This window comes from Fistularia commersonii, chromosome 8, assembly GCF_037954325.1.
Source record: "Fistularia commersonii isolate RoL2024-O1a breed Wild chromosome 8, RoL_Fcom_v1.0, whole genome shotgun sequence".
In the NCBI taxonomy this organism is placed as follows: domain Eukaryota; kingdom Metazoa; phylum Chordata; class Actinopteri; order Syngnathiformes; family Fistulariidae; genus Fistularia; species Fistularia commersonii.
The window spans coordinates 9544999-9558897 of record NC_141291.1 but is presented as its reverse complement, the minus strand read 5'-3'; the positions used below and the strand labels follow the sequence as shown (position 1 = coordinate 9558897).

Sequence of the window (13899 nt, the reverse complement as noted above, 5' to 3'; positions counted from 1 at the left end):
TTATTCTCCCTTCTGACATGTAGTGACCTGCCCCATGCTTTGCTGTATTTCTGCATCATGCACAAATGGTTGGTTTACTTTCCACATACTTCTTTTTCTTCTCTTTTCACCTTTTCCCTTCAGGGGTCACCTGAACCTTCTCCATCTAACCCTATTCTCTGTATCCTCCTCTGTCACACCAACTACCTTCAGATCCTCTCTCACTATGTCCATAAATGTTCTCTTTGGTCTACCTTGAGACCTCCTGCCTGGCAGCTTGAATTCCAGCATCCATCTACCAATATATTCACTATTCCTCCTCTGTACATGACCGAACAATCTCGGTCTGGCTTCTCAGACCTTCTCGCAAAAACATCTAACATGTGCTGTTCCTCTGATAGACTCATTCCTGATCCTATCCATCCTGGTCACTTCTAAAGAGAACCTTAGCATTTTCATCTCTGCGACCTCCAGCTCTCTCTCCTGTCTTTTTGTTATTGTAACTGTTTCCAGACCATATAGCATCGCCGGTCTCACCACCTTTCCTTCCGTTCTGGCTGATAGTCTTCCATCACATAGTATCCCCGGACACTTTTCTACACCCATTCCAACCTGCTCGAACCTGTCTCTTCACTTCTTTGCAACACTCTCCGTTGCTGTGGACTGTTGACCCAAAGTACCGGAAATCCTCCAACTTCCTGATCTCCACTCCCTGGAGCCTCATCGTTCCACCTGAGTTTGTCTCATTCACACACATATACTCTGTTTGCTGCGACTAACTTTCATTCCTCTCCTTTCTAGAGCATACCTCCACCTCTCAAGATTTTCCTCAACCTGTTCTCTGCTCTCACTACAGATCACAATGTCATCTGCAAACATCATGGTCCATGGAGTTTCCTGTCCAACCTCATCTTTCAGCTTGTCCATCACCACTGCAAACAAGAAGGGGGTCAGAGCTGATCCCTGATGGAGTCCCACCTCCACCTTAAACTTCTGTTACCCCTACAGCACACCGCACCACTGTCTCACAGCTAGCATACATGTCCTGCACCAGTCTAACATACGTCTCTGCCACGCCAGATTTCCTCATACAATACCAGAGATCCCCTCTTGGCACCCTGTCATATGCTTTTCCTGGGTCTACAAAAACACAATGCAGCTCCCTCTGGCCTTCTCTGTGCCTCTCTATTGGCACTCTCAAAGCAAATACTGCTTCTGTAGTACTCTTTTTAGGCATGAAGCCATACTGCTGTTCACAAATGCTGACTTCTGCTCTCTCTCTTGTTTCCACTACTATTTCCCATAACTTCAGTGTATGGCTCATCAACTTTATCCCTCTATAGTTGCCGCAATTCTGCATATCCCCCTTATTCTTCAAAATGGGCACCATCACACTAAGTCTCCTTAGTGGTGGAAGTCTCTACTTTCCTTTCAGATGATACACCAAGTACTCTCCAACCTGTCTCCCTGATAACATTGCTGTAGTTGTCCAATCATCTCGAAGCTCTCCCTGACCACCAAGGGCCTTTCACAACTCCTGAAAACCATACAACACTCCTCTCAGCTTTCAGCTTCCACCACTTTCTCCTCTTGATCTTCCTTGTCACAAGAATCATCCTACAAACCACCATCCTTTGCTGTCTGGCTATGCTCTCGCCTACAACTACTTTGCATTCACTGATGTCTTTCAGGTTACCTAGTCTATACAAGATGTAGTCTACCTGCATGCTGCTACCTCCGCTCTTATAAGTTACCCTAAGTTCCAGTCATTTCTGGAAAAAAAGTGTTCACTACAGCCATTTCCATCCATTTAGCAAAATCTACCACCATATGTCCCTCTGCATTCCTATCCTTTATAGCAAATCTGCTCATCACTTCTACATCCCCTCTTTTGCCTGCACCAACATGCCCATTGAAGTCTGCAACAATTACCACTCTCTCATCTCTGGGGATATTCTTTCCACATATAAGACAGTAAAAAAATCAGTGCATCGTCACACATCGCTGAGGTAACAGTGATGGCTATTGCTTGCTTAAGGAGGGGAATGACTGAACGATGGCGGAAGGCCACCGACGTTCTTTACTTTACAGCCCATAATTAGTCCTGATGTTTTCGATTTTCTGACTCAGAAGGAGACTTTTACTCTACAATGTTCTTCTGTCATTCAGATGATTCTGCTGCTGCCGCTCACCATTTGAACAGCCTTTCCTTACTGTATTTTCATTAAGGTGGGAAATATGATGAGGATTCCACTGGACACATCCACTGTTTATTTCCTAATTTCCTCAAACTGTAATGACGATGGCGGTTGCCATGGTTAGTGGCAGTAAGAAGACAACGGCAGATCACAGAGTCCAGGGGCTGTAAATACAGCTTGTAAACTCCACCATGACTCATCGTGGACCAGTGAGATACATGCGCAGAAAGTTTCCTGGGAAGACTGGTGGAGGAACTGAGGCGACTGTGAGCCTCCGGGACCCGGACGTCTGACCACAGAACAACCGCAGCGTCCATGACCGGATTTGGAAACAGGTACTGCTGGTGAGAGAGGACGGACGTGTGAAGAGAGGCGGCAGCCCCGAGTCACGTTCACATCTGCGTTGCATTCGGAGTTAATCATCACTTGGTTGAGGATTTGGATGTGGAGCGAGCTCTTTTTTCTTCTTGCGCAAAATGAAGGCGGCTCCCTCTACCATCTTTCGTTGGTATTTCCCGCCTCCTAAATACTCTCTGATTAAGGGACCGATTTGCTACGACGTTAAAGCAGTGATATACATTTCGTTCAGGTCCTTATGTCTTGGACATCATCAGCGGCTGTCAGATGCGTGGCCTTCCACCAATCTTTTCCCGGAGGACTGGTGAATGCAACTCATATCATCCAATGATGGAACAGATAGCAGAAAGGAGTTTTATGACTGTTTCTGTTGACAACAATGATGCACAGGTGACAAGTGTTTTAAACTCCGTGTTTATTTTATAGTATGCTCTCATTCGGTAGACTAGGCGCCCCTCCAATCAGAAGGTTGGCGGTTCAATTCCACACTCCTCCCATCGCCACCGAACCCCAAGTTGCATCCGGTTAACACCTTGCATGGCGTTGGTGCGTGAATGGGTGAATGCATTCTTGTCTAAAAGCCCATGAAAGCGATCAATAAGTGGAGACCATTTATGTGAGTTAATCGATACGATCGATTCAACCACGTAGTCCATTGCCAAGACCCAAGTAATATACAGAGTTGGGTCTTTTTTCTTGCATTATTCTCCTGATAAAGAAAGTGTTCAGTGCAGGCTGCGCTTCCCATTCTAGATCATGTTATTGTGCATTTTGACGAGATGCAAATCTCTCGTGTCTTGGTCATCGAGCTATCTAACGACTTTGTTAAAACAACGGCCAGCAGGATCTCATACCACCTAGAAAATGTTCTACTGCAATATCTGCTTCCCTGTGCTGACAAAACTTGTAAGAGATTTTGGGCTTTTTCAGATGACAAAAAAGGAAAGTGTTTTCAGTCAACCAGCCCTAATCAAGTTACACCAGCAAGGTTTTTTTTGTTTTTCTTCCCAGATCAGCCCTCAAAGCTAAAACATGCACTTTTAAGTCTCTTTAACTACTCTTAGTGCCAGGAAACTAATAATTTAAAAGGCTCTAAAGGAAAGAAACCTACAAAACTGGACTTGTTCTCCCCATAAATACTCAACTGTGACTGCAGTCTGATGTCAATTTGGCTCTTTGTTCTGCCATTGATGAAATGGCTCAGCGTCTTAAATGCTGCGGTGACCTATAGAACAGCCCTGGAAGTCAGCACGTGGGATTCCTGCCACGGCCTCCAGACCTGGAGCCCTTGATGTCTCTGAGCGCCTTCCATTCCACACACAATATTTTATTACAGGCATTCAAATGCTCTTTCAGCACAATGTGGTCTCTAGCCAGTTGGGGAAAAGTTCCCACAATCTGCAACAGATCCTCTGTGACCGCACAGGAAAGCAGTAAAAGAATGTTTGATAGAGAAGAAGAGACTGGTATGACAATGAGGGGTTTGCAGGGTTGCTGGGAATTGAAGAGTTGGACAGCTCTGGAGAAAAAGGTTGCCCTCCTTCTCTGGGTTTTGCAGGCGGGGAAGCTGAGTCTGCAACCTGAGGGGAGCCACTTGAAGGTATGGGACTGATCTTGGAGGATCTTTTTGGCTGTTTTTAAGATATGACTGTCATGGAAGCAGGAGAGAGGTCCGAGGGGTCGGCCAATTATTTTGGAGCAGACCAAGGTGGTGCGCTCCAGGCGATTCCTGTCGTGTTGGGTGGTGGAATGGAACCAGCAGGTAAAGGAGGAGGTAATTACGTTCTCAATGAAGGCGTAATAGAACGTGAATGAGAGGGTGAATGGTTGTATGTCTTTCTATCAGCTGGGAATAAGTGGGTGAATGGCTGTTTGTCTCAATGTGATGCTTGAATGATGGAGGGAATGGTCATGTGTCGCTATAGGCAGGTGATGAAGGAGTGAACGCTTGTGTGTTTCTTCTCTGTGATTGTCTTCTCGGCCAATCTCGGTTGAATCTCTCCCCTAATGAAAGAGTGAATAGGCTCCGCCCCCATCGCTTAACCCCGAGTGCTGGATAAGCGCTTTAAATAATAATAAATCAATTGATATATACATAATTCATCCTGAGGGGTGACTTCTTGATGTGACACTTTATGATTTACAAGACATGATCGGTTTATGAGGGGCATAAATCACAGATTTGGCGCTGTATACTCATGTTTATATGGATATGACAGTTTAACCCTTTCAGTCCAATCAAGATGAGGCTGCTTCGGATCAACTAGACATGGAGATGTTGGTATCACATTTAGCTGCAGGCTTATGATCATATGAGCTGATTTCAGGGAATCGGGGTAAAGGAAAAGCATGCGGAAACTAAAACTGCTGCGCTTCCTGATGTCTGCGTGATGAGTTTTCATCCACCCAAACTAAAATCCTAAATACCGGGTCATGCTGTGAATCCATATAAAAATTAACTGCATATGCCTGACATAAATTTTTAAGTGCATTATTTATAGTAATTCTGCCCTCCGGAATAAATGAAAATCTCCACACAGCCGCCTCGACCAACGTGGTGACAAGATAATGGAGCAGACAGGGGTTTTAGTGGAAGGTTTTCAAATCAATGACTTTACTATTTAAAAAGCTGTAGAAATGGCTGCTGTTTATTCGGGGCTGTAGAGTCAGTTTCAATGTGATGACGGTGACTTTAATTACCAGTAACATGTTGAGCAGAGGACAAAGTGGTGGAAGCTGAAAAGGGAGGAGTGTTGTATGGTTTTCAGGTAGGAGTTGATATAGGCTCTGGGTGGTCAGGGAGAGCTTCGTGATGATTGGACGACAACAGCTTCTCTTATCAGGGAGACAGGTAGGAGAGTAGTTGGTGTGTCATCTAGAAGGAAAGTAGATAAGGAGACTTGGTGGTGGAATGAGGAAGTGCAGGAGTATATACAGAAAAAACGGTTAGCAAAGAAGTAGGACACTGAGAGAACTGACGAGAACAAACAGGAGTACAGGGAGATAAACATAAGGTAAAGATACAAGTAGCAAAGGCAAAACAAAGGGCATACGATGACTTGTATGCTCGGTTGAGCAATAAGGAGGGAGGGAATGATATATACAGTGTGGTGAAACAGAAAGCTAAAGATGGAAAGGATGTACCACTGGTCCGGGTGATTAAGGATAGAGAGGGAAATGTATTGACAGGTACTAGGAGAGTGATGGGAAGATTGAAATAATACTTTGAAAAGCTGATGAATGAGGAAAATGAAAGAGAGGCAAGGGTAAAAGGTAACTATTGTAGACCACAAAGTAGCAGAGAATAGCAAAAGTGAAGTGAGGAAGGCATTGAAGAAGAGGATGAAGAGTGAAAAGGCAGTTGGTCCCGATGATATACCTGTCGACGTGTGGAAGTGTCAAAGAGAGGCAGGGGTAGAATTTCTGACTACATTATTCAACAGGATCTTACAGAGTAAGAAGATGCCTGAAGAATTAAGACGAAGTGTGATGGTGCCTATTTTGAAGAATAAAAGGGATACGCAGAATTGCGGCAACTACAGAGGGATAAAGTTGATGAGCCATTCAATGACGTTATGGGAAAGAGTAGTGGAAACTGAACAGAGAGCAGAAGTCAGCATTTGTGAACAATAGTATTGCTTCATGCTGCCAGGCAGGAAGGTCAAAGAAAAGATTTATGGACGTAGTGAGAGAGGATATGAAGGTAGTTGGTGTGAGAGAGGAGTATACAGAGAATGGGGTTAGATGGAAAAGGTTGATTCACTGTGGCGACCCCTGAAGGGAAAACCTTGAAGAAGAAGAAGAAGAAGAAGAAGAAGAAGAAGAAGAAGAAGAAGAAGAAGAAGAAGAAGAAGAAGAAGAAGAAGAAGAAGAAGAAGAAGAAGAAGAAGAAGAAATGTTACAATCAATTTCACCAAAAAAAACTTCACATTATATACTAAAAGGGCATATTTCTCTGCACAACGGCCAAGGGAATTATAAAAGAACTCCTTTATGCAGGAGTTTCCTCCCTGTGTTAAGCTTTTCCATGGCTGCCATTCAGCTCCTGAATTATTACGGCAAGTGTCTTAATTGGCCCGGGCATGTGGTCCAAGATATCCGTCCTGGTCAAAACCAGTCGCAGGCGAGAAAAAAAAGTGACAGGGTTACAGAGAGCCCTGTATTGGAAAAATAGAAGAGGGAGAGAAATATTCCCCATAATGTCACTCGCTGCCTTGAAGGAAAACACAAAAACAGCCAAAGGATGCTCTTTGGCCTTTCAGCTTTGTTATACTTTGGGAACGGCAGGAATCAAACCGCTGCTCATAACTCACGTCTGGAGGGGAAACGTTGTATTAAAAGGATTAATCAAATCAAATTAAATTAAGTGTTTAGGCTCTTTGTTTTACTATTTCCAGTTGATGGAGTTCAGAGCGCACCTGAGGAGGGCGCTCTCATGGCTCCTACGTGGATGACCAAGACAGCATTAGATAGATAGATAGATAGATAGATAGATAGATAGATAGATAGATAGATAGATAGATGGATAGATAGATAGATAGATAGATAGATAGATAGATAGATAGATAGGTAGATAGGTAGATAGATGGGTAGGTAGATGGGTAGGTAGATGGGTAGGTAGGTAGTTGGTGTTTCTTTGGCTTCCAGAGACGCTTTGTGTGTGAGTGTGTGTGTGTTTTGCCTCCTCAGGTTAACAAGGACCGTCGGAAGGAGGAGAGAAGTGATTGGCTCGCAGGAGCTGATGACGGAGGAGGCGCACCAGCCTTCTCCAGGAGCGCAGCACTATCACACACACTCACATACACTCACACACACTGCTGCACAGCTGTGTTCCCGATCGGAGATGCGCTTTGCACGGTGACCCCCCCACCCCCCTTCCCTACACATACACACACACACACTCACACACACACACACACACACACACACACACAGACACACACAAACACTTCCTTAAACCCGCCTTTCGGTGTTGCGGGGAGCCGCACGCCGGCGGGACTCCGGCACGGCGCGCAGCTTTGGCGCACTGGAGCGGAGCGGCGCGGCGGCGCAGGAAGATCTCCGGCTTAAAAAGCGGCTGGAGCGGTGGGAGACACACTGATTCCGCCTGTGGGAGAAGAGGAAAAACTCGGGTGGGCTACCGGCATCCACGCAGGATACCCCCCCACCCCCTGGAAGAATTCGCCCGAACTTGGATATGGCGGGCCGGAAGGCGTTCGACCTCCTGCTTGGAGTTGTTGTGGCGTTGCGGTGTTTGGGGGAAGCCGGAGCGGAGCCCGCCGCCGGAGACGGTAAGGACCGGGGGGGACCCAGACCCGGGGGAGCCGGGTGGGGGGGGGGGACCGGGAGGGACCCGAGACTGGGGTCTGCAAGCTCATCCAGAGTCCTGCAGAGCTCAACTCAGTAGCTTATTTGCTTTTTACATACTTTAATAGTGATTGCTGCCAAAAATGCATCTTCCCGACACACATTTGCGTTTTAATTGCCATTTTAATTTAGCTGTCAGCTACTTATATCCAGTCAAAGGATGTGTAATTGTCACTATCACATCATTGGTTTATTTTCCTTGAATATACAGGATATAAATGCCATCAGCAGTGAATATGCATGAGGTAAGTGCTTCTCTGCCTTGGCCAGGAACTTTCCCAACTTTGTACCATCATCCCACTATAAGTTTATGGGAGTGCCAGTCAGCGGGCAGAGTGTGCACAGAGCCTGGTCTGTCCTTTATGTCCAAACCGTGAACAATAAATCCACTGTAAAGCGTGTGCATCCCCAAAGTCCCCTAATCTCAGATCTAGTCCGTCACATATGCTGGATAAATCCACGCCGGCGTTGGTTGCGCTCACACAGGCGGGCTCTTGTTTCGCGGGCCTTTTATTCCTGGCAAGGGGATTTTTTTTTTTACCACGTATCAGAATAGTGGTCGGAGACACGTCAGGGCTGCTGACAGTGACTGTAAATGGAAGCAGTGTGCGTGTGTGTAAACCGCAGGGGAGGGCAAAATGCTCGGCTCTGGTCGGCGGAGGGAATTGTCCTACCCACCGTGGGTGAGAGGTCACACCACACGTGTAGAGATGCGAGATGTTTCCCGGTTCCCCACTCCCACTCCCACCCCCCGACCTCGTTTTGAATTTAATGATGTGGCACCATTGGCAGAACATGACTTTCTGTTATATTTCATTTCTTCCCACACAACTTCACTGTGCATCAGATTATTCCCGAGGTTAGACAAGGCTGCCGTGATCCCGACGAGAACGTCATCATTCCTCCCCCCCATTTTGTTATCTGTCACATTTCAAAGTCAATTGTGAAATAATCCACTTGAGAACATGATGTCCGACTTTCTGGTTCAGGAGAGTCGTCCTGGTCGTGAATCGAGAAGCGGATTTTTAAATGCATTTTTAAATTATGATCATGGAAATGATCATCACAATGCAAAAGAGTGTGATTTTTATGACTATTCCGCTTTTTTTCACCAACTGACATTGTTTGGGACATGTCAGAAGATAACCCTGTGGGAAATACTGATGCCCCTTTTGTATTTTTGTCCAGCAAAGTCACTCATTCATCATCCAGACCGCTTATCCTGCACCCTGGACTGCTGGATCGCATTCACCCTTTCATTCTCATGTCATATATAGACGTGAAACCATTAGCCCATCGTGTGATATCACTGAAAAAACCCCGTTTCGGGAACGATAAAGGTGCATTGCGTTCTATTCAAATCCGCTCAACTGTTCACACTGTCATTCACACATCCGGACAATTTTGAGTGAACCTCCTAAATGTTTTTGGACTGCGGGAGGAAACCGGGGAACATGCGAGCTCCTCACAGGAAGGCTCCCCTGTGGGAAAACCAACCGGGGACCTTCTCACCGTGAGGCAGAAGGACCAGCCAATTGGCTTCACTCGGACAAATATTTCACGGAAATCAACGGGTTGTTCGCCTCAGATTCAGAAACAAGTGGATATCCACCTGCGTGGCTTCGTCTGCTGCTCGGCCTCATATGTAGGACGGTATTTTTAGACATCTTGGTTCGGTGCCTTCTCTGCTCCTCAGCTGCTGTAAAGAGCAGGCAGCTCCTGTCCGTCCTCAGATAGACTTTTATTAATAGAGCGCAGGTGGACCTTTCTGCTCCCTCCAAGTCCACCGGGGAGAAGCGATGCACTGTCCAGCGCAAAAAAAATAAACAACAAACCTTTCAGTCCCAACATTAGTCTCAGCAGGCGACTCCAGCAGAGCGAGATATGAGGGGATTGGTTATAAAGTCATGTTGAAGCATTCACCCCCTCCTTCCATTAATAGTTAGATGAGCTGTGAGCACATCTGGGTGAAATTACACAACATCCTGTGAGCTCAGTACTCTTTTTTTCTTCACTCTGAGGTTTGTGATGTTCAGCTGGTGATGCACTCAGCAAGCGGTATGCAAAATTGAGGTTGATTTTGGAGGGGGGGGGGGGTTCAAGTGATTTTCTGCGAGTGGAAAACGAGATGTTCCACCGGATCCCGGAATGCGTCTGCATGTACGATAGGGTGAGCGTGAGAGCGGGAGTCTGAGGAGGGGAAAGTCTCGCCCCTGCGTGACGACACGGTCCAATTTAAAAGCTGGGTTTTTTTTTTTTTTAAAAGACTGCTAATGCGCTAGGATTCTAGTTATGTGTGGAATTTAACGGCTCAGCCCAGATGCACGGCGTTCTTCGCGGGCTCGTGAGGTTGAAAGCGGGTTAACGGGCTCACAGGCAGCACCATGGACGTCTACAGCTCCAGCGCGCTTCTCCTCATCCATCATCATGCCAGCCGCTGCCTCCGCAATCATACACACTCTCGGATGCATCCAGGAGCATGTGCTGCAAGGGGAACACGCAGAATGCGGCTGCAAAATGACTGTGACCCTCCTGACAAAGTAGTTCTTCTCCGTGTCACGCTTGGGCAACGATCTTGTCTTCGGAGTTCCACAAAATGGAAGTCCTGGTCTGCTTTAGATTCTCGGGATCCCTGCCCCACCCTCCCGTCTCTCCCCTTTTTCTGACATTGCACATTTCAGAGCGGAGAGAATAGCCGGGCTCTTTATTGGCCCTCTGAATGACCTGCTGAAAGGATCCGCTAAGAATGGATGACGGGGGTGGGGAGGTACGGAGCACTGAGAGACAGGGAGGGGCGACAGCCGGGTTTATTGTGCCGCCCTGTGTGCGGCGACAGCGGGCTGCGCCATACATCCCGGCAGCAGGGTCATCCCTCCATAGCATGCAACAGCAACACCAGGCTCCCGCATTTGTCACGCTGAGCCCCTGTCACTCAGCTCCCCTCCTGAGATGAGACTCGCTCTGATGGGTCGCAGGGCTGGAGAGGCGCGCAGAGTTCAATAGGCTCAGAGACAAAGAGCCAAGAGGCCACTAGTTAATGAAATCCAGTGCAGTTAAGCTCCTCTTTAAGTTTTTCTCTTTGTCTTTCATGTGGTGAAAAAGATTCACTTCCAATTGTGCTCTGCCAGCAGCTCCGCTCGGAGGTTGCAAAAAGGCAAAAAAAAAAAAAAAAAAAAAAAAAAAAAGTCCTCCCGTGCATTTGTGCATTTTCTAGGTTGCGGTGATGTGTTTAGTTTACAGAGCAGCCAAATTGTGGGTTCGTCTATCGGGCCAATTTCAAAAGGTCAAAAGGAAGAGACTTGTGATGTGCAAAGCGATCTTATTTTGGAGCAATCTGGGTTTGGATTTCAGCAATTGGGCAATTTCCATTTGTGATAAAAAAAATAAAAAAAAATCCATTATTTTCCCCACAGATGATTGTAAGGCTGCCAATAGTATCTGCAGCAATGATAGATGCTGCATCATCAGCAGGAGACTGTAATATGTTTGGGTTGTTGTTTTTTTTTTCAATTTAGGTGGGAGGAGTTGCTTTTCCCTCTGCCTGCAGGGAAAATATGGATAGAATAATGAGAGGAAGAAGGTTTAGAGGAAAGGTAATTCTCCTTATGTGATGTCTGGCATCACGGTGCACGGGGGGCGATTAGTGAATGGAGCACTTTTATTAGGAAGCGTTGGAGGGACTGGTTCGCTTCCTTTGGTTTGTGCAGTCGCATTCAACATTGTCCGACTGTATGCGCCGACATGCATAAAGAAACCCGACCGGACGTGCCGATGAATACATTGACACTTTTCTGGCCGCAGAAATGGCTGGCAGTAGTGGGATGTATCTGATATCTGTTACAGAGAGAAAATATAATTTGAGAAAATGGTTGAATGAAAAACCAAATAGTATGTTTCAACAATGAATCTCGCGCCAAGCTGACAGCTGATTGGCCGAGTCCATGGAAGTCTGTTTCAGAATCGCTGATTGGTTTTCTTTGGGTTGCTTTCTCTGTGATTCAACTGTGCGAAATAATTGATCTGTTTGGTTTTTAGAAGACGACCGCTCTGATTTAATTCCAGGTCTGAACCAAAGTCTTTAAAATGATCTCCAGAAACCCAACCCTCCCCCGTGAGAAAGCCGCTCGGAGACGGCGGCAATGAAACCCTGGCTTTTACCGTGTGGAAACCCGGAAGAGAGCCCAGCTCAAAGTTCGAGGCCTTCTGCCTCGACCGGGTAGGGTACAAAGAAAGTGAGGAAGAAGGACAAAGAAACAGAAAGCAAGAGTGTGATAGAGACAGAGAGGGTATGAGGGTTAGGATTGACTAACACAAATGATATTGGTAAAAGTAGCATTAATACATGCTAATAGCAACATACGTAAAACAACAATAGCTTTGATATTCATGGAAGATATAACAATTGTGTATATCTGGCGAGAAGCTGCAGCAGATCAAGCCAAGCCACGGTAGAAGATACGATCACACATCGATGAAGGGTCACAAGCGCAGACTAGCCTAACACTAACCATAGCTTTTCTCAAAAAGGAATACTTTTGCACTTACCCTCGATATGTGAAAAGGCGTGAATCTTGCGAGAGTGTGAGCCAAAGCGAAATAAGGAAAAATAAACAAAAACAATAAAATAAATTGACTCAAGCGCCATAAAATGGGTGTCCGTTATCAGTCCTTTCTCAGCCGTAATGATTATATAATGACACTGTCAGTTCTTTTCTTCCAAGGTCTTCCTTATAGCAAATTATATACCTTGTGAAATTTCATTTTGAATGAGTTAGGTGTCACAATAAGGCTGCCAAAATGCAAGATGTATCGGCAACAGTTCGATTCACTCCACATTACAGTGTTTAAAGATCATTTTTCCTGAAGCTGTCTCTCACTCCAGGCTGACTGGCAGGTTGTGTGATTGCGTCTTTGCTGCCAAGGAGCCTTGGCTCCCGCCCACGTAGAACCCGAGCTCACCCTTCATTTCTCTTCTCACACACACACTTCCGTGATATCTCTTTGCTTTGGTGTGCGATGCTTGGATATTTTGAATCACGGATGTTTCAGGGTGCGGGAATCACCTCGGACCGCGTCCCGTTTCGTTGTGATTTTAAGTGCTGCGTTGCAAGTAGATGTACCGTATGAGTAGATAAGATTATCCTTGATGGGGAAAATCAAAGTGCAGGGCTTTGCAAATGAATTGTGATAGCTCACTACTTGTTAGCTAATTGGTGCATGAGAGTGAGTGATCTATGTTTCTTTGAATTTTGAAACACAGGTGATTTTCTGGTGGCAAAACCAGTGAAATTTGGTTGTCTCTCTACCTGATCTCGAGATCATTAGATTCCAGGGTGGTAATTTTGCCCATTTTACTGATGGATTGTATCGATAACCTTCACTATGACAAACCGGACGCAATGCTTGATGTGTTGCGGTGAGCAACGTTGGCGCGGCTATATCAACCTGGCCATCAGGAGTGATTCAGCTTCTTTGTCAAAAGAAAAGCACGAGCTGACAAAGCTCTACGGTATTGTTTCGTTAATTACAGGTGCTGCGAAAATGTGTTGATAGACAGTCTCAGTTCAATAATGACCAAAAGAAGTGTTTTGTAAACGTAATACCATCGGGATCCTGCGTCTTTTACAGGGACGAGGAGGAATATTTGAATCCCAAGGATTCGATTTATATTTCTGTTAATTCTGTTAGGTTCTCAAGTATGCTTTTATTATCACTCAGTTCTTTCGCCATCCGACCGAACACAGAGAGCATCGGAGGTTTGAGTCAAACCCTCTCAGCCTTAATCCGCTTCACTTGAGCAACTTTGAAAGTCCTTTTTTTTAAGAGAGCGAAAAGGGGACGGAGAAGCAACCAAGGGAGGCAAACAAACAAAACCAGGCAGAGAAAACTTTCACACCAAGTTGCACATACAGGCGAAGGCATGTTGCAGCAAGCCGCAAACCCTGTGAGTGACACTCATGACAAACTGAAGCCGCCCCTCCTGTGGGGCTCGGGATGT

General features: G+C 45.9%; 1 protein-coding gene across 1 annotated transcript in view; it reads left to right on the top strand.

The window, feature by feature from the left end:
- Nucleotides 1-7349: 7349 nt before the first annotated feature.
- Nucleotides 7350-13899, top strand: part of plxdc2b (plexin domain containing 2b) — a 101404-nt gene continuing 94854 nt past the window's right edge. Inside the window, exon 1 of the mRNA XM_086151049.1 lies at nt 7350-7825. Coding sequence (XP_086007175.1) covers nt 7732-7825 — 94 coding nt within the window. The 5' untranslated portion in view covers nt 7350-7731. The remainder of the gene's footprint in view (nt 7826-13899) is intronic.